Genomic DNA, 25,400 nt, shown 5'->3' with positions numbered 1-25,400 from the left:
AGAAAGAGGAGAGAGGGGAGATTTTCTGCTCCAACACTTCTGAACCTTTGCTTGCCCCCCTTAATCACACACACAGGCCCACCAGCACACGCACAGTCGCAACGCTGCACCCTCCCAGCCACCCCCACCCCGCCACCCTCTCACAACGTACTAGCCCCCACCCCTTACCACACCACTCCAAGACACCTCCACCACTTTGCTTTAGAATCCGGGTCACTTCACCGAACAACTTGGCAAAGCAGCCTCCAGAGTGATAAAACCTGCAGACATGGGAGAACTGATAAAACACACACACACACACACACACACACCAAATACTACAAATATGTCACAAACACAGCCTTAATTTGTACAAAGCAGCCCCACAATTTATTAAACATTAATTGTTAGTTCGAAGATCCATTAAACATCCTTAATATAAGTACAGAAGATACATTTATTCATGTAATGTGCTGGCACTCAGATTTATGAAATAGTTAATCAAAGCTACTGTAGCAGAGCAGTCAATGATACATCTTCACTGACAGTAACAGTCTGTCGGCAGCAGCAGAAACACGTGTCATGCTGACAGATCTGGTTTACAAGACGCCGCCCAGGTGCCTGGCGCGCCCCTCTTCGCCCCCTTCGCAGCGTCTACCGCCCCCCAGCGGCGGCTCGCTGCACTGAAGAAGGTCAAAACCAGTTCAAGCGTCAATGATGCAAAATTCACGATTCTTCGTCGCATACGCAGTAATCCAAGTACAAGGTGCCATGAACTGTACCACGATCACGCACATGGTTGTGCGAGTTACAAAAACAACTATTGGTTTAAAATAAATATTTAAAAACCTTTTATATGTGGTTTTAAATGTAATCTCGGTTTTAGCACAAAGCAACAAATACCTTTTGAATCATACATGGGAGATATTTTCATGGGAATTAAATTTAAAATGAATTTATAGTGCTGATGCACACATTTATAAAAGGAATTTTCACAAAACCATGGCATTGTATGTAGTGATCATATATACCATATGTTACTGTGATCTAGCACTAAAAGAGATGTAATGAAGTGTACTCTCTGGAGAGCATCAATGCAAAAATACTACCAAACCTCTGCAATCTCAATTTGTAGCTGATTTTCAGAGTTCTAATCTCATAGTGATCCAGCCATCCAGCTGATGACTATCAGTCATAATCATAGTTTCTTCATCAATACAGAGAAAATATTGCATAATGCTTAATCATTCTCTAGTGTATTTTACATGTAGTTTCCTTTTGGCTTCAGAGTTCTATAACTTAAAAAAAACTCAGTTGCTGTGTATCCTGACTAAAACTAAAGTAAACTAAACTTAAGTAAACTAAACTAGAAACTTGGACAATGTCACTGCAATCCTGTACTGATAAGTTGTAATGCACTAATGAAGTTCACACATTACAGGACATTTCAGAAGAGAACCTATTCTTTTGGACCTTCTGTTCATAATATTGCTCTGCTGCACTTGGGGCATTTTTAATGTGTGAACGGACTGCTCCTCAAGTTGTGGATGACTGCATCAGACAGAATGTACTCACAGACGTACCCATGAATGCTGAACATTTAAAGCATTTCACTGCATGTCATACTGTTTATGACTGTGTATGTGAAAAATAAAATTTGAATTTGAAAAAAATAATAATAAATTTTATTTGAAAGCCCAAACAAATCAGTGCAAAGAGGGCCCAGTCGAAGACACAAGCCTGAGTCTCCTTAAAGTCACCAGTTTGATTAAGCATTTCAGATTAAGTCACAATTTTAATAAAAGGGCTAATTTGAGATCCTAAGCAGACAACAACCAATATAAATACACAATAAACTAGACTTATTGAATTGTTAGTTTTATTTTATCATTGTAACAGAAAAACATAAGGTTTGTCATTTTATTGACATGCATCAGTAGAATGTATGCTTGAACATTTTGGTGCTCTGTAGAATATACCTGTAAAAATGGTTCCTTTGGATGAAGTTACATTGAACCCAGCACACAATGCATTCTCACTCGACTCTTCAAATTCACTGTAAAATAAATGTCATCATGTACTTTAGGCCACAGCAATCCCTCCAAAAAGCCCTGATTAACAAGGATGCAATTATTAATAATTGTTTATTGAAATGTCTTAGTTACTTACATACATACAACACAAATAAAACTATCAATTAAAATGTGAACATGCTGGAAAATTTACACAAGTTAGCGTGGTGAGCGTCTAGCAGCTCTCTCGTAATACCATTATGCTAGTCAGAAGGAAGAAGAGAGATACTGTGGTGTCAAGTCTACCCTCAATGCCCCCCACGCCCTGGCTAACATGAAACCTGAAACACCATATTCTGCCCAACCTGCTGAAAATGTAAACCAATGAACAGAAAATGCAGCCAGCGCTCAAATGCGCAATCAGCCAGCAAGTTGGTAGAGAAAAACGTTCTTATTTGGTAGATTTGCAGAACTTTATGCTCCTCCCGCTAAACCTGTGTGCAGTTTTCTGGTAAGGAACTGACCGCTGCTTGGTGGGGTTTTTCATCCTCCAGGTGGCAAAATCGTGCAGGAACACTATTCACTTTATCTCAAGGCTTTCTGTGTACTGAGATAAATACAAACGCTGCACAGTTGAATTAGCAGCAACAAAGACACTTTGGATTTAACTTGTAATTGTAGCATTCTGTAATGTTTTAATATCTTAAATAAACATAATATCATTATGTTGCCAGGTACAGTGTGGAAATATGAACTAAACAATCACCTAGATAATTTCTAATAAGAAGTCAAAATACTAAGGCATGCATGAGTGGGCACAAACGAAATATAATAAAAAATTATTATTTATTTATTTTTTATTCCCATTTATACTTCAGCCCCTATAGAGGATCTGAAGAATCGTCCTCAACAGTGCAGGGTTTGTTCCCCCACACCGCAGCACCCTGCGCAACACTGGGTGCCCGTGGACCACCGTAGTGCGTAAAACTCGCGAGAGGAACGTTCCGCTCTCACGGGCAGAGACATTGTTGTATTTGTTCATACTCCGAGTTAGACAAATTTTAAAGGGAGATCCGAGAATGTACTCGGTGGGGGGATTTCAGCACCAGACCGACTCGGAGCGCGCAATGCGCATGCGCGCGTCATTCCGGCAAGTGTCGCTTTAATCGATAAAGAACGGTGATTCCTTTACGGTTCAGCCACTCAGAATCCCTGTGGTAGGTCTCAGTGGACGATCGTTAGCGTTCATCGTATCTTATCCACTGACCATGACCATTGTTAAGAAGAACCCACCAGAAGTTATCCGCTCTCTCCAGCAGACATGGTTCAGATGTGGGTATTAAATCGGATCCGTCGGTTTTGTGGGCCGTAGCCGGTCTTTTTGGTAAACTGGGGGCGGTTTTTAACCCTTGCGTAACAGGATCCGCACCAGACCAGACGCGTGTCCAGGCACGCATCTGAGAGAAACCCACCACTACGGCGGCGCTGCTGTCATGCGTGGAATGGAAATGCGTAAAAACTCTCCTGCCACGTAAGAGACTTAGAAGAGCGATCTGCGTGCATTTCAGTGGCTGGATAGCTGTTTTTAAAGGGACATGCTCAATATATATACACCATAACTGCACTTAGGTATGTTAAATCTATTTTATGAAGCTGATTTTCTTTTACTGTCATTTATTTCTCATAAATGTATTCATAAGTACTGATTATTTAGAAAATGGAAAACTTTTGGGCAGCCAATTCGAATAATACAAAACAAACTAAATAGATTAATACATATTTCTAAATAAAAAATGGCCCATTTATTTTATTTTCATTGTGTTAACACAAATAACATATAAGTTAAAATGTGATGTATAAGTTAAAAAATAATATCTAGTCAGCATTATTTTGTACATTCTAGTATGCCTACTATGGAGGACAATGGACTCCAATAAAGCACACAGGGACGGTGTTTATAGGGCTTCTCATTCCAAGGATCTGATGGGCTAAATTATTTTCTGAAATGGTAAAAAATAAAATTGTCTTTCATGAGATCATGGCATGCATTTTCTTTTTCAATTTAAAACTATGTCTTGGATACAAGGGTGTACTTTGGAGAGGTGCACTCACAGGTGATGCCTCCGTTTGAATTGGGCACTTTGCACTGACATACTTCTCTAACTCTGTTCTGTTGGTTCCTTCCTATGCAAATATTCATTTTTACATCAAAATATACGATTGGATGTTCATTTTCAGCCACTACAAGAAGCCCTTGTGTCTGGCAGCTGTTTAAAAACCCTTTGGAGGCTCTGAGGATCACAGCTGTTTGCGCAGTGACAACTGACTTTCTGTATCGCCTGTCTGGGTGCTATTGGACTAGTGAAATGTCTCAGTGTTTGGGGGAGTACAGGGGAGCCTGGTGAAGAGGATGCACAATGGAGGGTGGGTGAGATGGCATTTCAGAGCTCCACATTACCACATGTGTCTGTATGTACACCAAAAGGCCCACAGTGATCAAACAGGGCCATTTATGCTATAGAATAATGGTACAGTCCAATATGAGCACCCCTGCTTATTGCACCTACATGGAAGTGGCCTTTTGCAGGGATTTCTGGGAAGAAGAAGACCAGTATGATATTGGGACTTTGGAGAGGGAGGTAGCATTTTGAAGAGGTAAGGAGAGCTGTTATACCAATGGTTAAGCATATCAGTGGCTATATGGAGGTTTTGGATGGGCCTTTGGTTCAAGTCTGTGGACATGGATGCGATTTCTGAGGTGTTATGTGAAGTCTGTTCATGGCTGAAAACTAGGCTGGGACACTGCATTATAATAAGCATGAGGAAGGCAATATGGAGACACGGCTAGGGGGAGCCATAGCTGGGTGGGAACGGGAAGAGTTCTGCTGTTGTGGAGGATATGGTGCATTGTTATACTTACAAAGCCAGAAAGACTCAGGAAGGAGCTCTGTTGTTCAGTTGTGGGTTAATTTAAGACATTTTTTTTCTTGTTTGTTCTTCCTTGGCTCAAGGTGCCTAAGTAGCCAAGTAGCCAAACATCTCATTTGCTCTGAGGAAATGAAGACAAAAACAGTCTGTCAGCTATCAGTCTGTCAGAAAAAATACTCAAAGGACACTTGTATGTGGAAATCAGAATCATTATAAAGCTTTCATGGTGATATTAATAATAAAATATCATTAGATCTGCACTACTGTATGCTGAGTGGGAAGTTTTCAAAATGGCTGCTCCCCTGTTCGGTGAGTTTGCTCAGGAGCAGCCGACTTCCTGAGTTTCTCCTCCAGCTGCACTGTCGGCCTCAAATGTAGCTGTTGCTTTTTCACAGACCCAGTGAATAGGAATAAACATGATTTTTGTTACAATAGCAATAATGTGCATCACAGAGCATCCACAGTTTAGGTCTAGGTGAACTGAGGTAGACTTAATGTACCTGAGCTTTTCAGTGGTTGTAATGTTCTGTTAAGAACCAGACTTCAGCCTCTGCAGTGTAGGCACTGATCTTTTGTGTCCCCACAAGGCCTCCTGTTGAGTAAACACACATTTTAACACACACACACACACACACACACACACAGTCATGAAGGCTGACAGTGTTGACTGTGGGATGCTGTGCCATGCTGATCAGGCATGATTGTGTTGAATAATATGATCTCTGTGCAAATGGAACCATTAATTGTGAAATATGCACAAAGGGTTAAAAGTATCAGATGCTTCCAGAAACCAAATAAAGCTTTTTAAAATACTCACTTTTGAATAATAGTATTGGTATTGTTGACTTTTTGCATTCAGATTGCATGTCAGTTGCACCTATGGGCAACACTAACACACTAATTCAACATAACACACTAAGATAGAAGTAAAACTGTGTTGCCTATGGGGAGCATCACACAGAAATGTCAAGAAAAAATACTTAAGATTTATATGTTGTGTTAACACATTAATATACATTTACATTTGGCAAAAATAAAATAAGTGCAGGGCAAAAATGTGAAAGTTTTTAAAAGAATGTGGCACAAAAAAATGTACACCATGTTTCCATGTACACCAATTATGTAAATGAGTTCTCTGAAAGAGGCTATGAATTAAAACTGAGGCACAGTTACTTTTAAATAAAAAAATAATTCGACATGAAAGGGTTAAAAAAAGATGTGAAGTGATGTCTCTCCCACTGATGTCATTCTGTGTGGAGAGCGTGAATGAATCGAAAGATGAAAACCACGCCCCCTGTGGGGTGTCTGAGGGAAAAGGTTTCACATAATTGTCTGAGACAGGGGGGAAAAAACATGGCAGACAACTGCAGCGCTGGTAACTGTGCATCCTTCTCAGCAGCTGGTCAGGTCTGGAGCGAACCTTTGTGATGCTGAACCAGTCCAGACCACTTGTTGGGTATCAGTGTCATGGCACGAGGTGTTAACAGCAAGCTGAACTGTGGCAGTAGCTGCACTCTGTCTGTCACCACCTCTCCACTGCCTGTCCCTCAAACGACTTCGCAGAACGATGGAATCCCACAGGGCAGCCGGCTGTGGGCTTTATAAACTATTTGACTATGGAGATTTGTGGCACGGCTCATGTTGCCCTACTCACTGTGAGCCACTACATTTCCCGACATTCAATGACTTGCTTCAGGTGTAAGTTGCATCCTTACCCGTATTTCGGTTGTGCTAGATTCCGTTTAAACCTAGTTCCTGTGGGTCCGTTATGGAGATAATCATCAGATATCATGCCTGTGGTTGTGTTGGGTCTGAAAAAGCAAATAAGGAAAAAAATAACAGTGAGGTTTACTCTTCAATAGCCTCCAATCCTGCAACACAGAAACATCAATAACAAACAGTGAAGGGTGTTTCATAAACTTCGTTCCATGAGCAAATTAACACACACATCTAGTAGAGGCTCGATGGTTCCTGAACACTCACACTCTTACTGGTCCTTTTCCACATATATGCACAACAAAACAGGAAGTGCTTGTGAAGGATGTGCTCACTGTCTTGAACTTCCCCTTCAACACTTTTTTTTTTTTTTTTTTTTTTTTTCTGGCAAACTGTACCACTTAGACACAGCCTTACCTACATATTTATTTCTGTGTTTAAAGTCCCACCATCCCAAACATGTTTTTACAGAAAGCTTATTCTTGTTCTCTCGTGTGTTATTTCAGAGAGCTGCTACATTACAGAAGACAGAGACAGGCTTTCTGGGTCTTCAAACCAAGAGAAGACTGCAACGTAAGCTCTCATTGAAATAAAAAGTTTCTCTTAGTTAATGAATGAATTTATTTGGTGGGGTGGGGGCGTGGTGGCAGCGGTTGGGTCTGCCCACATTGCGCCAGTCTCTCCTCACATGCTGCGCTTGCCCACGGTCACACGGTCCGCGCTTCCTTTCCACGCCTCTCGACCACAGTCGCATACACCTACGCATCGACATCTTTTCCGTACTGCTAGCGCATTGTTAAAGCAACACTGCGCAAACTGCCGCAGCCATTTTCTGCGGTGTGGGTGTGTCCAGAAAAAAAAAAACAAGATTGCGGAATGGCTGCATTCCCCCCCCGCCGTAATCCAATCAGCGTCGACCTTGCATGAGTCACGCCCACGCCCTGCCCTTATATGGTGCAGAGGCTCGGGCTTCTCGCACTGAAATGGTGGCTGCCTGTTCAGAAACAACAATAACAACAGCTGCAGCAGCAACAGGACACAACCATCATCATCATCATCGTCATCAGAAGAGAACAGCAGCCGCCTGAAAACAGGTAAGCTCTGTCTTTCCTGCTAGGAAGCCTCTTGTGAATCTGTCCCGCGACACTGATGTGGAAGTCGACTGTTTCTCCTCAAAGCTAGCGTTAGCCTAGCGGCATAGCTCCTTCAAGTTATTTCCCTGTCAATATTCTCTCTTAAGCGTAGCAGCTCAATTTCTATTTGTGATTTTATGTATACGACTCTACTATGTTACAGCACATATATCATCAATGCTGTTTAAAGGGAGAAAAATAATTCTTCCTGTATGGTAAGCTATAATGGCACCATGGGTTTTTTAAAATAAGCAAGCAACACTTCTGCACACACACACACACACACAAATCCCTGTGGAATGCATAAATGTGTTCAAAGTTGTGTAATTGTGTACCCTTCACTGTATGAAAGAAAGGCTGCATGGCTCACATTGATAATTATGTGCAGTGGGACTGCAGTGAATTCAATTTTACATTCCTAATCGGTGTTGGCTGGTTTTGTTGTGCAATAGTTTCAGAACTGGACAGCGATCTACAATGTGAATTTGGGCTTGGTACCAACCCCGTAATATTCATAAAATGCTGTTTAGCACAAAGTAACAGACAAAAAATAACTTTCTACTTAAAAATGACTGCACTTCATGCAAAAATGTCTAAATTATTATAATCTTTTGTCGTTTCAGATCAGTGGGATCCATGGCAGACAAGGAGCAACTCAGGCAGACTGCTGTAAAGATTTTGGTCTGTGTGGAGAAAGTGTCCTCCTTTGCCTCCTCCATAGACCCTCTCTTTGGCATTGTCACCTCCTTAGTTGGGGTAGCAAGGAAAGGTCTGGCAAAAGAAGAAACCCATGAGCTGGATAAAGACTTCCGCCAGATCCATGACAAGCTGGAGGGCATTTCACAGAGAAATCAACAGACCCTGCGGCAGATTAGGATTGACGAGGTCAATGAGACTTTTGGGAAATATGAGGAGTACATCAAGCATCAGTATGCGGCCTTCAATAGTATGGTGGAGAGGGTGAAGAAAAACCCCGATCATGCCCGTAGCTATATGGATGAGTTTGAGAACATCTATGAGAAAGACAAGAGTGATATGAGCCTGGACGTGTTCTACCGGGGGGTCATGGGGACGGGCGCTCTGTTTGGAAGGCCACTACTGAAAGTATATCTGGAACATTGTGAGGGAAATAGGAAGGTGATTGAGGCCAGATGCTCCCACATTGCCCATCTCTTCCACATTGGCCTCATGGCTCTGATGGCTTACACTGCCGTTACTGAAGATGATGAAGATGAAGTGAAAGAAAAGTGGGCTCAAAGGGTGGTTGACATTCAGGACAAAATGCTTGAGGTCCTGGACCAGTGTAAAGAGAACTGATGCCTGACCACTAAAATATTTTCCCAAAGTTAAAACTCGATGAAGCATTTAAAGAAATGCTACAATCTGTTGTATAGATAGCAATTCCTCTTTATGCAATCAAACAATAATGTATCTTTTTTATTTGTTTTATAGCAGTAAAATGCACTTTCAAAAACCATCCAGGCTGTTATATGTCCTTATGGCTGGAGGTATTCTAAACATATTTTGCAACCTGTTTGCATGTTATTATTTTTCTTCAAAGTATATGTATAGTAATTGTGGACTGTTTTTTTTTACATATTTTTTTTTTGGCACACTAAAAGTAAATATATTCCTGTAAAATGTTGTTCTGTCTTTTTTTTATATAATAACCTGCTATAGCATGTACCGAAGTAATTTAAAAATGACAATGAATTTCCTTTAATTCGCTGATAATAAATTGGCGGTTCAGGTTTGCAGGCATTCTGTCCTTGGTGATGTACATAAACATAATTTTTTTTTTCCATCCTCTCAGCTAATCCTCATAAACAATCAAATAAAATCGTGCGCTACAGACGTCATCACACATTTAGACTACGGGCGGCCACCTCCACAATAATATAGTAATATAATAATATTGGCACACAATAATGACACAAAATGACTGGCACACAATCCTGCTCTTCTCATATAAAAAAGTGCATTCCTTCAATTTAAAAATTACTCTGGTGGACAGAGCAAGGTACCATTCACACACACTGCTCACTGGATGCCTTTCATGGCTGCCCGCTGCTCACCGAAATTTGTGTATCACAAATTTTAACCAAAGTAGAACACATAAAAAACTGATTGTGCTTTCTTTGTTCTGGTTGTTCTTTGTTCAGGTTGCCGTGGCATTTAAGGAGACCTCCATATTGCTGCGATGAATGACATTGAGATCTTAGAGGACAAAGATAAGCTGAAGAAGGGGCTGGTGAAGGTTTTGGAGTGTGTGGCCACCATCTCTTCTGCAGCAGCTGTTGTGAACCCCATCTTTGGAGTGGCAGGATCACTGATTCGCGTCGTGCTGCACCATGTGGATGACGAGGACATCCAGACACTCAAAAGGGAATTTGGCAGCGTCAACAGGGCCCTCGACGAGATCTCCCAGCAGAACCGGAATGCCTTGCTACAGATCAAGAAGGAAACGCTGGACGGCCAGTACTGCAAAATTGAAGAGAACATTCGCAACCAGTTTCGCAAGTTTATGGAGGTTGTGGAAGCTCGTCCTGGTGAACACCAGCAGCGCAAGAAAGACGACTTTGAGGAATGCTATGCCAATGACTATGGTGACCAGAACCTGCATTCCTTGTATGAGGGTGTAATGGGGAAGCCCAAGCTCTTCAGCAAGCCCATCCTGGATGTGTACATGAAGCACTCACAGAGCAATCGGCAAGTCATGGAGAACTTGTGCACTCGTCTCACCTACCTCTTCTGCATTGGCCTGATTGCACTCATGGGCTACACGGCCATCATTGGAGATGACGAAGAGGCCATAAGTGAGGAGTGGACGGAGAAGATGGAGAATGTGCAAGATAGGATGCAAGAGGTGCTGAAGATGTGCAAGTGACTCTAGCCCTCAATGTTCTTCTAGACTTCACTTCCTCTCCTCCTCCCTCATACTCCCTCCTGCCACCCCACCCTGTTTTTTTCATTTATGACTTGCACATTAGGGTTGAGGATGTTCTGACGATATAAATACTGTTAAAGTTACTGAAAGAATGAGGTGAATTCCATTGTCCTTTATTGAACTGTATCTATAAGATATTTTCCTCAAATGTATTTATCTCTCATAGTATGTAAACATTATAGGCTTGTAAACACTCACTCATTAAATGTACAGCTTGACATGCATGAATGTTGTCATACAAGCTACATATTTACATTACTAGTAGTCCATATAGCCAAACACTATTACAAACACTGCTATTACTACACTCAGTTTATGCTTACAGGGCAAAGATGTATGTGTAAAGGTACTAGTAGTAATTTCAGCAGTACTGAAAGCATTACTCTTAGGCATATATTTAAGTCTCATTTAGTCTGACCTACAAAAGAAGAGTGCATTTTTAGAAGCTTAAAACCATCTAATTCACATTTAAAATCTGCTGTGTTCTTAATTGAGCTTTAGCGATTCATGACTGGAACAAGATAAAAAAAATATTATTTTATGAAACACTATTTGAAGGAGCTGTGACATTTGCATCCACAGCAAATGCTGAAACACTAAAGCTTTTAAATAGACTAACACTGTGACTCACACCAAAACATGCACTAAAAACAATGATGGAGAAGATGGCCTTCAAACTACTCTGTGTTTATTCCATTTCAGTTTTATTTCTAATTATATTCAATGTTTAATGTCATGTCTTGGATCAGTTTAATGAAAGAACAAATTAAGAAATGCCAAGCCTGTCACAAATAAAATTATCTTTCTTGATCTAAAAACATAATGTATTATTTGAATAATATTGAATAATATAGTTGTCTCCCTGGTTTTGTGTAATTAGAACATACTTTAAAAAGAAACCTTTAGTGCCTCTTTTGTGAGCAATGTTTTGCAGCAGCTTTAAAAATGTTTCCTCCATGATTAGATGCTTTACCTACAGATAATAACTATTACTAACTGAAACTGGCAATGAAGAATGTTTCCTGAATTATTCCTATACATATTTTTATATATTGTTTAATGCTGACTAATTCATAAACAACCCAATAAACATTTTATGATGGAATTATTTAAAGTGTCCCTTATTCATGACTGAAATAAGACTAAATCATAATATTTATATTACTGTAAATCTGTTCTGGTGTATTAAGTCACATTTAAAAGTGTCTTATGGAACCACTTAGGTTTCCTAGTCATTAAATCAGAATAAAGATAATAGTTTTAAACCTGCTACTCTGGTTAATGATCATTGTGATGCCACAGGCCTATCCAGGCCAGGCAGCAACTACCCCTGGACAAGCACCATTATATGAGTTAACTTTTTTAATATGACAGAATTTAAATGAACAGCAATGGTTTTGATGAGTACATAAAGTAATCTAAATCCAGTGGCTCCAACCCTGGTCCTGGAGAGCACTCGTCCTGCTAAAAATACTCTGCTTTCAATCACACAATGGTGTGATTGAGGATGGAGAGACCAAAGCTATTCAGGGCTAGTGGCCTCCAGGGTCAAGGTTAGGAATACATCGAACTGGAAAATGACTAGAATTTCATAATTATGAAAACACATAATATCCTGTTTTTTCAATATGTCCGTGTGATGCCTGGGGACCGCTAGGAGCTGTGTGAGGAGCCATGCACCTGATTGGGAATCCGGCCTGGGCAGTCAGGGCTCCATAAATACAGAGGAGTAGTCGCAGGAAGATACGGCTGCATTGATGTGGACCCTGAATCTAACCTGTGTTTCTTTCAGTTCCTGGCAATCGCCACACGCCTTCGGGTTTGTTTTTGTTCTTTCCATTTCTTTGGGCCCTCCTGTCATTGTGTTTAATAAACCCTTTTTATGTCCTAATTATGCCTCACTTCTCAGTCTCGTTACAGTCCGAAATGCCTCGGTCGTGACAGTCTAAAAGTTTCACCGTGTTCTCTTAAAACCTAAACTAAAATCAATAATGCTGGAAATATTATTGAAAGCTAACCCTACAGTCCAATTTGAGCAAGCATCCAGGAAAAAAGCTGATGTAACTCCAGCTGATGTATGCTTGAGGTCTGTGCCAATTTGATCCAGCATACACCTTCTTGCCCTCTTAGCTCTGATTCAAGAAAGAATGACACACTTACGTTCTAGGACTATTTTGCCCCCATTTCAGTTGTTCATAACAAATAGCGTCTAGCTTGTAGTAGCAAGCATGCACATTGGGTACAGGGCAGAGACCAACCCTTGCCAGAGTGGTATGTACCATGTATGCACACACTCACACCTACAGTCAGTTTAGAATTGCCAATCCACCCAGCCTGTGGACAGTGGCAGGAAACCCACGCCAACACAAGGAGAACTCTGGACCGGGCCTGAATTTTGAACCCCACTAATGTACCCAACATGCCACCAAGTGGGCCTAATGCTACATATGTCATTTAAAAATGTGTTGAAGCATGTAAGATGCTTCCACATATACTGAGCACAGACTCATTCTTTTGTTTGTCTTTGCTGAAAAATAAAATATTTATTAAATCTAGGAAAAGCTTGTAATGCCTTTCTCTTCCACTAGATGGCAGGACAGCCCCCTGGAACGTTAAAGTTGAAGCTTGTCGCTCAGTCCCCAGAAAACGTGGTTCAGAAAATCATCACACATTAATTTCTTAAAATACAGTTTAAAATGAAAGAAAACTAAATATGGTCAGGTTAACAGATTTCGCAGCTCAATTCTTCTGAATTTGAGTCCATCTGTTTGCTATATAATCCAGTTTCTCGTATTTTACTTTTATTTTATTTTGTTAATAGGAGCAGCCCAAAACACCCCAAAATTATTTTTATTTACACTTATTTTAAATATAACGATGGTTAACATTATTAAATAAATCGAAATTAATTATAATTTTCCCCCCACGTTTTTACATCAATAACATCCATACAATGGACTGTGCACAAAACTCTATTCAGTTTCCAAACCGACTGTTGTCTAAAACCTCTGCGTGGAGCCTCGGGATAAACCCCAGCCCCGACCAGAAGAGCAGGTTTTAGCCTCCCAGAGATGCCCCCACCCCGGTTTACTAATCTGCAGCTAATCTGCGTGAGAATAAACACATGCTGTGATGATATTAGGCAAGATCCCTGATCAATTCATTTACCCCCCCACCGCACAGGCCCCGCAGCATCGGTGCAGGTGACCGAATTCATTCATTTAAACGTAACTTTTCGAGGACAGCGTCGGAATCACGCGCTTACGTCACTGTCGTGACGAGGACGGGCGTCTATTCGGAGCGTTCTTCACGCTAACCGACCCCCTCCCTCCCCAATCCACCAAACACAGACACACACACACACACACACACACACACACACACACACAATGATCAGATGAATAGTGTGCCGATTCATATGTGCCTAATAAACATGAGTTAATCAACTGATTCATGCACGTAATCCAAATTAATACTCATTATGAATGCTCATAAGGTCATGTGATCGTCATGTCATCAGATCATCTTCTGCATCATGAATTAAAAAAAAATGTCCAACATTGTTAAACACGACAAATACATACACGGACGTAAAAAGCTTTAAAGTTCTTACCGGAGGTTGGTACATTTTGGAGTGCGTGATTCAGACCTGCAGTCGGGCGATGTGGAGTCTGTGCGCACCGTGCGCAAAAAAAACCCCACCATTCAGCCGACGTCAGGGAACTGTTCTGATCATGGAGACACACACACATTAAAAAACACGTTCTGTCACGGACAAACAAAAAAGTGAAGAAATAAAAACACTGCTCCGAATGGACAAAACGGGACAACAGTTTGACAGGCAAGAAATTTCAAAATGTCTTACCGTGTGGAGAGAGCGCGGGTCCCCTCCTCTCTCTCCCTCTCTCCCTCTCTCATTTCCCACCTCTTCCCAAACCAGACGGGACCGAAAGGTTGTGGGATCCTTCTGGAAACTTCCCGGCCAGCAGTTCGGACCCCTGAAGCTGCAGCGCTGCAGGTACAGAAAAAAAAAAACCCCAAATGAATGCGTGATGCGTTACTGTCGTGGGGACGAGCGACGGATTTCAAGGTGTGTCCCGTGGTGGAACTGTCTACGTGCAGTCTGAACATGGACGTCCGTGATGAAACGCCATTGGTTTCATCAGGCTAGTGTAAAATAAAAAAGATCTATTCACCATCGCAGAGTAAGGTAGGTGATTTGAATAAATAGGCCAGATGGCAGTGCCACACGTCACAGCATCAAATTCTTTTTTTTTTATCGGTGGGGATGTGGTAGACCATGAACTCGATTGGACAGACAGAATGTTTCACAGAAATAAGAAGCCTGGTCTCCGATGATGAATTGTGCTTCATTTCTAATTTGTTTAGTTCTGAAAGACCATGCCCAGTGCCCTTGAGAAAGTGGTGGCCCAGAAGAAGGAGGCCATTGAGGCGGTGATGGAGATGTTTCAGAGAGGCGCCGAAGTGCTGGCCAGTGCAGTGGGGGAGCTTTTCCCACTGTGCGAAGCTGCTGCTCCGGTCCTTCGCCTAGCCCTGGACAACGTGCAAAGCAAAGAGGTGCTTTATGTCAAGGAGCAGTTTTTGACCGTGAGGAACCAATTGGACGTCCTCTCCAACCAGCTGGAGGACATTGACAGTGAGATTAAGAAGGGCCAGCTGGATTCACAGTACTTCTCAGCAGAAGAGGACATACGAAACCAGTTCCGCAAATATGTCGACATTTTAGAGGCTAAGCCTCAGTTCCGCGATGTCAAGAAAAGGCTGTTCTTGGAGCATTTCACGAAAACGGGGAAAGACAAACGTCTTCATGGTCTCTATGATGGTGTGATGGGCATTAACACTTTTGGTGAGTCGATCCTCGATGTGGTCATGAGGTATGAGGCTCGAAACCGGAGGGTCCTCGAAGACTTCTGTGTAAGAATGAAAGAGCTTTTCTGTCTCGGGCTGATTGCCTTGCTGGGTTACTGTGCACTCACTCACGGGGAGGACGAAGAACAGCAGCGGGTCGAAGAATGGGGGGTCAAAATCCAGGAAGTTGACACCAAGATGAAGGCGTACATAGAGGAGTGCGTGACAGCATTCCCTGAGCAGGCATGTGCTGATGTTCGGAGAGTGGTCCAAGAGAAAGGGAGCACGAGCCTTCAAGAACTGGCTGAAGAACTGAAGGAGTTCTTGGCCAAGAAGTATGACTGGGTTCGTTGGTCCATTCGCGTGGTCAGGCACTCAGGAGACAGTGTCTGGAACTGGCGTACACGGGGCAACTTCCAGCATGTTGGAGGACAGAACTGGTTTGACATGTCGGAGGTGAACGACACCAACTTGGTCATTTCCTACAGCCGCGACCCACAGCCTGTTCCGAGGCGTGAGATCCAGCAGCTGATGGACGGTCCAGCGAGGAAGGGTGATGCCAAGGCGGTGGTGGAAGCTCTGGAGAATCAGCTGTCCGGGTTTGTAGTCCATGCCATCAGTCGACATAAAGAGAGTTATGCAGCGTGCAGTTTTCCAGAAGAATGCCATTACTGGGAAAGGCACAAGCATGTCACTGTTTGTGTGCATTCAGAATGATAATAATGATTATAAATAACTCACTGCCATTTATTCCAACGCTGCACTTTAATTCCGAATAGAAATGTGTTGCTTTGATCATATCTGGCATAGCAACTGCGAGTAATTATGAATATTGAATGCTGCTTACTGGAAGACTACATTGTACGTCCACATGTTTAAATGCTAATAATACAAAATATTAACTAGAGCAAATAACCGTACGATTAGAGTTAATAAGATTAAGAGTACTTTCAGCACCACTGCTTTCACTTGAAGTGTTAGGGATCATTAATTTAGTGGCATCTCATCAGAGAGGGTCCGATTACAGGACTTCGTGTAAGACTTGCCGACTGTATGGACTGCCAATCGCTCATCGCTGCACGTCTTCACAGCAGCTCATTAAAGCATGTAATCTGCACGTACGACACTGAAACTGATCCGAAGGTAAAAAAATTGATCCACGATGGAATATGTGATGCATGTAATATGTAAACAGCATTTATTGTTGTATTTGTTGACATTTATTGCCGTTAAATCTGCTGGGCTAACACAAAACACTACTGAGAGCGGCTTCTAATTCAATTAATACAGTTACAGACACGTCAGCATATTTTCACTGTAATAGAGAGAGCTTAACCTACCGCACTGTTAATGTAAGGAAGACCAGCTAAAAAGCGTTGCGCTCAGCACTCTGGAATTAGTTATCATGGCCACTGAGGTGGAGAGTCAGGGAATTATCCATCACTGTAAAGAGGTTGTGTCAGGGCTTGCGAAACACTGCTTTAAATCTTTCCTGTCACTGTACCGGACCAGACTGTAATTTGTAAAATGTATAGCATGTGTATGCAGTTTTTGGCCTGACCAAGGATTCAATAAGCAAGCGAAATAAAATGGCACTAGATAGTACATGTAGAAAATTAGTTCATGCCTTGAATAAAGCTGGTAAACTGGAATGTTTTTAATTTTTTCCCCCAATGCAATTGGACTTACAGATCAGATCATCCCTCATTTACAAAGTAAATAAGTGATCTTTGTCTGATGCATCCGCATTTTAACAGCCGTGTTTTCACTATTCGAACACCTCATGAACTATGGATTTATAATATTCCTCAGCAGCTGTAAAGATGGAAAACCCGGCAACAGCCAGTGGAAACTCCTCTATTCATTTGTGGTTCAGTGGAAACTGACTTGGATATATCTATTGATCCATTAAGCTCTTGCCACTAATAAAGGATTTCCTGTGGTTCTTCTGTAATCCTGGCTGTCACTGTGAGACCACTGCATGCTTGCCGGAGCTTGTGGTGCGTTGCTCAGTTGATAGGGGGCGCCACCACCAAACACATCAACAGGATTCAGGAAAAATGGCCTCTGAAGAGCAGACTTGCTCATGCTGCCAGGAGATCATGAAAGGAGAAACATTTATTTGCATTTTATAATACATTGATAACTCTTTCGAGTTTCTTCTAGAAAAAGTCACAAATCTGCTGGTGGTGTTTTACTTTTCAGATCCCGTAAGATACTGCTGTGTAAGATACAGGAGTGACTAAATGAGGTTATCATATCAAATACACCCTGTACAGCAACATAAACAGTCTTTACAATATACTGCTTTGTTAGAAGCATCCTGGGCCAGGCTTTGTTGTAAGTTTTAAAAGACTGCACCGTCAGGAAGAGATATTTGCCAATATCAATATTTAATAAACAAATGAGTGATTTTATGAAGCAGAGCATTAGAGCACCCCTGCGGGGGTCGATCAATTGAGGGATGGCTCTGTCTAGATGGATCAGCCAAACGTGGCCTGGCCTAATGACATTACCTATCTGTCAGAGTGGACCATCGACCAGCCCTCTGCTGCTTAAGTGGACTAATCTGATAAAAAGCATTAAAACATTTGTTCAGTGACACAGACCAGCAGACTTGCTGAAGCCTTTCAGACTGACTTTCAGAGTTCATTCCTTACTGGAGATTTTTTTCTGTGAAGGTCACACTACCGTAGTAAGAATGCATCATCACAAAATCCCAAATGTTATCATGCCATTCTCTTTGGTTTTCTCTCTTCACATGTTATTGTAAGCTCAACCCTTGTGATCCTGCTGTCTCCCAGTAGCACGTCAGCACTCAGGAATCTCTCCCCTACCTCACCCCCATGCCTCCCTCAGAATACTGCGCCTCTGCCCACATGCACACCACTACACAACGTGTTATCACGCACATCAGTGCAGCACACAGGCTGCCACCTCTCACAACCAAGGCCACTTTGGCTTTATTGAATTAAGGTTTATCAGAATATAATACTGTGTCATGTAGAAAGTACCTCTGTCAGGCCGCTGGAGGGATCATGAAATGAATGCCTGCTGCCTGATGCAGTGGGGGTCGGAGGGACACGGAAAGCGTGAGAACGGAGACAAAGGAAGTAAAGTCAGGAAACAGTCCTCCTCTGAGCCATGAACCCAAGCACACAGGAAGTTATATTGAGCGCTTTCATTTCCAGTCTAGAACACGGGTGTTCAGTGAAGCCAAGCTAACTTCTAATGATGGATGGGATGTTACATTGGCTCCATGTGCTGTGAGAACATTTAGCTGTAGAATTGATGGGTTCCTCTTAGAAGGCTATAGATAGTGTTGCAGGCACCCTTGTATTTGCTTGTTCATAAAACCATTAGTGAATTAAAGCTATACGCAGTATATTGATTTGTTCACTCACCCCCTCTCTCTGTCCATCTGGAAAGTCATCTGCTATTCCCATTCCACCGACATTTGGTTAAGCTTGGTCTGATTTTGAGAATGTAAACTGTGAAATGTTCTTAGTTTTTAGTTCCTATTCATTTATATGAGCAAGACATTATAGAATGCAATACGTTCTCCAACTTCATTTAGTAATGGAATTACTTTTTCAATTACTTTGCAGCTTTAATAATTTCATATTACAAATCAAACACAGTCTATGTTTTTTTCCCCAATACATTTTTGGAAACCAGCATCATGTCGTAACTCTGTGAATGATTTCACTTGTTGCCCTGCCACACATAAAGCTTCTCTGTGGGAGAGTTCCACAAGGAATGCCGATTCTTTCAGGAACAAAGAATCGGCAGCTACCACACCAGCTAAGCTGACTGAGAATTCTGGAATAAAAGAAAAATACTTTAAACTCAAACTTCAAGATAACTTCAAGACTTCTCTGGACCATACATATAAAATGACTGTCCACAATGTATAAATAAAAACAAACAGACTAAAGGTTCATTTATATCTATGGTCTGCTTATTATGCATTTTAGAATGTTCATCTGATATTCCTATTATATTTCCAAGGTATCGATCCAATGTGTCAAACAGATACCTTCTATACATGATTTACAAACATATAGTAAAGACAATATTACATTTTATCTGACATAGAAACTGCTCAGGATTCTATGGGAGGTAAAATTGCATTCAGAAAAGGGAAAAATATATATTATCTTTTTCCCTTCATCTGAAAAGCCTCTGACTACAACGGAAACTCTGAAAATCTGCTGTCGTTAAAACACTTATGAGAATGATGTGGAAGTCCCCTGGTCCACTCTCAGGGCACCGCTGACCTCGAGCACTCTGGAAACACCTGCCTACATGAGATTTAGAGGAAAGGTGAAGTCTGCTAAAGCAGCAATCTGCTAATAAAAAATGGTCCTGTATGTTAGGCAAAACATTTCTGGAAAAGAAATAAAACATAATCATCTATAACCCAAAAATGAAAACCTTATAATGAATTCCCTTTTTTCTGTAGATTTGGAAAATTCCCACATCATAGTATTTCCTTTAAATATACTCAGTTTATCAGCCATGAGCGTCTCCTTCTCAAGGAGCATCATCAAACTGGGCAGGTTTGATCATTGAAGTTCCTGGAAAACAAGTTTTATCATGGATAACTACATTCACAGTTATCTTCGTTTCTTCCAGACACAGTCATTTACGGATATTATTTTGCTTAAATAGCCAGACATTACTTATCTTTCTTGTTTTCAATTAGTAATAGTCCCACAAAGACAACAACCAACACAGATATCTGTGAATAATGAACGTTCAAATCGAATTAAATTTCGTCATGTTGGGCACCTGTCTGGTTTCACATGAACAAAACTGGCTTAATGCAGGTGTCTGTTTCCCACATTTCTGAGGTCCCCAGGCTTATTTTAATCTCTCATTGGTTTCTGTGGGCAGGCCTGAGCTTGTTTCTGACTGAGACACTATCAGTCGTTCCTCATGCGCGGGAACTGGTTCTCCTCATAATTACTCCTTTTGAGAGCTCTGTACATCACATTTGACTTGACTGGAAACTACGCAAGAACAATGTTCCAACAGGGACTAATGTAAGGGGTATTTGGGTTGGACTAAAGTGACCTCTGGTGGCAACAGGAAATCGTGGGTTTCAAGCCAAGGTCAAGTGTCAGAAAGTAATATGATCATTTTAGCTCTAATGTATCATGCCAGGTTTAACACCAATTAAACAAGTATTCTCAGTTAAATGTGCATACCTTTAGGTGGACTAAACAAAGACATAACATGTGGAACTCATTGTTCTGTCTGGAACACTATTATCACGTGGCTACAATTAGTCTAATACTTTCCACACTCCATCCTTCAACATTCAACACTGCTTTTTAAATAAAACCACAATTTTAGGTTTGTTCATTTTGGGCTACTTCTACTTATTATCACACAATGCACATTACGAGATTACGGTATTAGTTAACATAGTCATGTAGTGTTTTAGTTATTAAAAAAAAATGCATGAATACAACGCAGCAACATTTACATTTCACTGCAAAAGGAGTGACATGGCACATACTGCTACCTTCTGTAACTGCACGCTCATCCCTAGCGCAGTGTGAGATCTAGAGGTAGCTTACAAGGCAAACAAATTGCCCCCCTCCCCTTTGCTCTAGGGCTGGAGTGATTATTCACCCTGTCTAATGTGTCACAGAAAAGAACGTTGCAGCACAAAGGCACCAGCTCAGTCGAGCTCTGCAGCGCAGGGGACACGCAAACAGTGGAGCCTTTCAGAGGACGGAGAATTCTGCTGCACCACCAATCACAATGCAGGGACTATTTTTCACACAGATTTATCCCAAGGATCATGTGGATCCTTTACAAATCTGGAAGCGAGGCCGAAATGTGCAGAAATAGTCTTCATTTGCATATTCAAAGGCATGGAAATGTTTTGCTCATCATAACGTGCAGCAAAACCAAACTGTTCACTCGTGGGGGAGAAGCAGGAAGCCATGGCACAGTATCTTTTCATTTGCAAACTGGTGACTGGGTGGCCATGGCAACTCTCGCAGAGACACAACAGGCAGAGTTTTGCACAGCAGAAGCTGTCCTTGCGAAGGTCTACTGCTCCCCACAGCTGTGTGACTCTGGTGTCTTTTTTTAAAAACAGGGTGTTTACATGACATTATCTGTCTTTGTCCCAGCCTGTCATCTTTCAGAGTGGGTTTTGTGGAATGCGTGGAGGGGATGGAGGCAGTCCAAAGGGGGAGTGCCATGGGGGAGAGCCTATATATTCATCCCACCCCTGGGAGGCTGTTACTTACAGGCACTGCTGGACCGGAGTTCACCTCTCTGTCTACACTTTGCTGGACTAGTGGTACGTAGTAGATTCTTGTTGCGCTCTCACGGTGCTGTGATGTTGTGTTGAAGAAGTTCCGTTCCTGTTTCCAGCATGGCACAATGCTGTCTACAGCTGTTTAAACATGACAAGTTGACAATGAGCAGGTGGAATTTTCTGGATGCAGTTGTTAAATCAATATTGACTGCCACGGGGCACAACTCATCGTGTGAATATAGGTGGATTAAGGAAGAGAAATATGTTTCTGCGCCCTGTGAGTTTGCTTTGTGTCTGCTGAATTGAAAGAGATAAACGGGTTGGGCTCATTCTGTCCTGTTACTTTGAGTTTGATTGGGATACATGACTTTTCTATAATTAGGTTCCAATATTTCATGTTTTTTATGTATTTTTTTTTTAGAATTTTTATTTTCAAGTATTTGTGGCATATTTTTCAAGTCAAGATTCAAAATATCTCATCTGCTATAAAGATCCTTCCTCTGTAAGTATTATTTCTCCTACATGTTGCAGCAATTAGAAACCATAACATTTTGTTGTAAAAACTAATAATCGGTATTTTTTCTTCATTTAGCTCCTTAAAATAACCATGACCTTGATGTAGGACAATATTATGTCTAATTATTTATAACATCAGGTTTTACATGGTCCCACTATTGTTTTCAGTATTTTTTTTTCTCACTGAACAAGTGCAGTGCTCACAGATTTCTCAGATCAGGGTGTGCCCGTTTTCTGTAGTGGATATGGGATCTTGGGAAATGAGATATGTGTGTGAGATCATCCCCTTTGTGAATTAAATCTGCAGTAACTGTGTGCAAATTCACCAAATGTCCACCTAAAAACCGTCACATACGCAGTAAAGTAAAAATGAAATGTATGTAAGACAAAAGAAAAAAAAGTACAACTTTTTCAGAAAAATCTGACTTTATCCAGCATCTTAATATCTTTATAATTTATAGTTTTAGCTAAGTTTACAGGTGAGTGGACCTTGTGGGCTTTATGTAACGGTGTTCCTGCCCTGAGTTATGAGGCGGTTTATCAGGTTCCCTGTGGATGTCTGTCATATTTGATAAGTAATAACTTAGTTGGAAATGCTAGTTTGGAGCAGATTCGAGGAAGAATGCAGCTCTGAAATGGGGGAGGGGTGGAATCTAGCGAGAAAAAGGCAGATTAGAGCGGAAAGCAAGTGGCAAATATGAGCAAGAGTGACGGACACAGAGTCATCCGTCTGGCGAGCAACAGTCCTCTTTCCTTGCTCGCAGGAAAATACCGTTTTTACACCCAAGAATCTTTCTTTTTTTTTTTTTTTTCAATGTTGTATGTCAGCGGACACCGTATCCATTTTTTGCTGTGCTGAGAACATCTGTGTTTATTCTGTTTCCTGGCATATGTTGGTGTGGGTAAAACTCCACAGGCACCACATGTCCACGTCATCAGGACCTTTGATGTAAACTTATAGGACTGTTTGCCTGAATGCATGGTTGTGTAAAAAATGAATTCAGCCAATCTACTCATTCAATCCTGTCATTACTTAAAGGGTGGGGTATGTTGACTCGTTTTTTTTATTATTTATGTAGAACAGTAATTAAGTTTTACCTCTGACAAATACCCATCCTTCTTCAGCAGGATGTCAGTTGAGTTTGCATGTAGGGAATGTCAATGTCCTGTTTGTGTTTGATCCACTCTTACCCAAGTGACCCCTGTGAAACCACATCTATGCCTCTGTAAAGAGATCATTGATTTGAACATGATCCTCCTATTAGCAGCAGTGTAGTTGATATAAATGTCTTATTGTCTCTCTTGCAGACATTTGCTAAATCTTTGAAGTGGAGGTGCCTGCTGCCCTCACGGACTGAGAGGCATCATGGATAGTTTAGAAGAATGGGTCCTGCGAAACAAAAACAAGATCGAGAAGGGAGTGGAGATCATGGGGCAGGGTTGTGAGGTACTGGCAGCGACTGTGGGCCAGCTACACCCAATCCTGGAGGCTGTTTTCATGGCATCGGCAGAGATCCTAAGCAACCCTGAGGGGAAGGAAGCCAAGTACTTGACAGAGCAGTTTGAAAAGATCAACCAGAAGTTGGAGGGCATCCAAGATGAGATTAATAAAATAGCCCTTGAGCTGCAGAGGACCACCATGAACAAGCAGAATTTCGATCGTGAGGCTCAGATCATCAGTCAGTATGAAAAATTTCAAGAATTCATCAATGCCAAGCCCAAGTTCAAAGAAAAGAAGAAGGAAAAGTTCCTCAGCCACTTTGAGAACACTGATCGGGATGTAAACATGGATGCTTTGTACAATGCAGTTATTGGTGAGAGCATCTCAGGTGACCCCATGCTGGAGACGGTAGTAAACACAGAGCAGAGGAGCAGAAGGGCAGTGGAGGAGTTCTGCGCCAGCCTGAAGAAGCTGTTCGTGATGGGCATCATAGCAATCATGGGCCATGCTGCATTGAAAGATGGAGAAGTTGGGGAGGACATGGTCAAGAAGTGGCAAGATCGAATGGAGAATGTGGAAAAGCAAATGAAAGCAGCAGTGGATGACTGTGTGGAGAACTTTGCCGTTCAGGCGGAAACAGATGTGCAGCAGCAACTTAAAGAGAAGCCGCTCAGAGTGGACCCCGAGTGTACAAAATCTCTACTAGAAATCCTGGCCAAAAAGTATGACTGGGTTTCCTGGTCCATTCGAGTCTTTAGTGATAGTGGACTATTTCTCTGGAATTGGCTGGCTGGCAAGAAGTACTACGGCAGCGGCGGGTGCCGCAACCATTTTGAAATCACCTCAAACAAGATCAAGGTGGTGGTCTCTTTCAGTCTCAGTCCAAAACCCATCAACAAAGTTCAAGTGCTGGAGCTGATTGAGAACCAAAGGCAGAAGGGTGATATGGCGTCAGTGGCACAATCCCTCTGCAACAGTATCCCCGACTGCGTGGTGCATGCAGTCAGTCGATACAAGAAAGTGGAGGAGCGCAACAATTTTCAGCCGGAGTGCTACTACTACGCCGTACACAAAAGAGCCCACATATGTATCCATTCAGAGTAGTGGCACGAGCCAAATGAGCTAATGCAATCTATATATTACTATATATTGTAGTAAGTAATTAGGGTGTTCTAGCATTTGTCATTTAGAAACAAATTTATTGTGTGTTTTTTTTTATATATATATTCTGAATCAGTATATCCAAGAGCATGGAGCTTAATTTTCAATAGGGGTGGAACATAAACAGCTGTTTATGTCTGTTTTGCATGGAGCCATTTATTGAAGCTTGTTACGATGCTACTCATTGTGTGCATAAAATGTCACTGTCAAATATGATATTTAATGTCACATCGCCCAATGTTGAAACATTGGGCGATTCAGACCAAAAAGCTTTTCTGCAATGTTCACTATGCATATAATAAAAAACCCACCTTGTAACCTTGCAATTATTCATTTTTGCAATATAAATAATCCCGAAACCCAAATATACAAATGTGTACGTTGGCCAGGCATCGAGCTGAATCTCCACAGTTTC

At 41.6% G+C, this 25,400-nt stretch overlaps 3 protein-coding genes and 2 long non-coding RNA genes across 19 annotated transcripts; 3 read left to right on the top strand and 2 right to left on the bottom strand.

Annotated features, from left to right (window-relative positions):
* Positions 1-392: 392 nt before the first annotated feature.
* LOC114790564 (uncharacterized) lies at positions 393-14,742 on the bottom strand. Of its 10 annotated transcripts, XR_003749836.1 has the most exons (6): positions 14,329-14,570; positions 6,635-6,730; positions 4,912-5,511; positions 2,516-2,598; positions 1,959-2,035; positions 618-662 (listed from the first exon to the last, which is right to left on the bottom strand). It is a non-coding gene; the product is annotated as an uncharacterized LOC114790564 (long non-coding RNA). The 10 variants fall into 10 exon arrangements; XR_003749838.1 differs by lacking the exon at positions 2,516-2,598 and having other exon boundaries at positions 393-662; XR_003749834.1 differs by having other exon boundaries at positions 619-662; positions 1,959-2,598.
* Positions 4,585-11,823, top strand: rpz (rapunzel). 3 transcript variants are annotated; one of them, XM_028980736.1, is made up of 3 exons: positions 4,585-4,646; positions 7,142-7,208; positions 9,931-11,823. In XM_028980736.1, exon 3 carries the CDS (start codon positions 9,969-9,971, stop codon positions 10,653-10,655), a length of 687 nt encoding a protein of 228 aa, XP_028836569.1. In that variant the 5' UTR covers positions 4,585-4,646; positions 7,142-7,208; positions 9,931-9,968; the 3' UTR covers positions 10,656-11,823. The 3 variants fall into 3 exon arrangements, with proteins under 3 accessions (XP_028836569.1, XP_028836571.1, XP_028836570.1); XM_028980738.1 differs by lacking the exon at positions 9,931-11,823 and adding an exon at positions 8,392-9,420 and having other exon boundaries at positions 4,613-4,646; XM_028980737.1 differs by lacking the exons at positions 4,585-4,646; positions 7,142-7,208; positions 9,931-11,823 and adding exons at positions 7,507-7,729; positions 8,392-9,417.
* Positions 14,445-17,356, top strand: rpz6 (rapunzel 6). 2 transcript variants are annotated; one of them, XM_028980735.1, is made up of 2 exons: positions 14,445-14,925; positions 15,105-17,356. In XM_028980735.1, exon 2 carries the CDS (start codon positions 15,117-15,119, stop codon positions 16,299-16,301), a length of 1,185 nt encoding a protein of 394 aa, XP_028836568.1. In that variant the 5' UTR covers positions 14,445-14,925; positions 15,105-15,116; the 3' UTR covers positions 16,302-17,356. The 2 variants fall into 2 exon arrangements, with proteins under 2 accessions (XP_028836568.1, XP_028836567.1); XM_028980734.1 differs by having other exon boundaries at positions 14,447-14,733.
* Positions 16,856-19,636, bottom strand: LOC114790565 (uncharacterized). Its single transcript, XR_003749839.1, has 3 exons — positions 18,989-19,636; positions 18,599-18,642; positions 16,856-17,673 (listed from the first exon to the last, which is right to left on the bottom strand). It is a non-coding gene; the product is annotated as an uncharacterized LOC114790565 (long non-coding RNA).
* A 2,119-nt stretch (positions 19,637-21,755) lies between these two features.
* rpz5 (rapunzel 5) lies at positions 21,756-25,303 on the top strand. 3 transcript variants are annotated; one of them, XM_028981868.1, is made up of 3 exons: positions 21,798-21,909; positions 22,289-22,369; positions 23,692-25,303. In XM_028981868.1, the coding sequence occupies exon 3, from the start codon at positions 23,750-23,752 to the stop codon at positions 24,926-24,928; it is 1,179 nt and encodes a 392-aa protein (XP_028837701.1). In that variant the 5' UTR covers positions 21,798-21,909; positions 22,289-22,369; positions 23,692-23,749; the 3' UTR covers positions 24,929-25,303. The 3 variants fall into 3 exon arrangements, with proteins under 3 accessions (XP_028837700.1, XP_028837701.1, XP_028837702.1); XM_028981869.1 differs by lacking the exon at positions 21,798-21,909 and adding an exon at positions 21,929-22,144; XM_028981867.1 differs by lacking the exon at positions 22,289-22,369 and having other exon boundaries at positions 21,756-21,909.
* Positions 25,304-25,400: the final 97 nt, after the last annotated feature.

The sequence above is a fragment of the Denticeps clupeoides genome, chromosome 5 (genome assembly GCF_900700375.1).
Source record: "Denticeps clupeoides chromosome 5, fDenClu1.1, whole genome shotgun sequence".
Taxonomy (NCBI): Eukaryota; Metazoa; Chordata; class Actinopteri; order Clupeiformes; family Denticipitidae; genus Denticeps; species Denticeps clupeoides.
Note: the sequence above shows the minus strand (reverse complement) of the source record. Positions and strands in the feature narration are given on the sequence as shown.

What these genes read in the sequence shown, in the direction of transcription:
- rpz (XM_028980736.1), top strand. Translation starts at nt 9,969, where the DNA reads ATGAATGACATTGAGATCTTAGAGGACAAAGATAAGCTGAAGAAGGGG.
- rpz5 (XM_028981867.1), top strand. Translation starts at nt 23,750, where the DNA reads ATGGATAGTTTAGAAGAATGGGTCCTGCGAAACAAAAACAAGATCGAG.
- rpz6 (XM_028980735.1), top strand. Translation starts at nt 15,117, where the DNA reads ATGCCCAGTGCCCTTGAGAAAGTGGTGGCCCAGAAGAAGGAGGCCATT.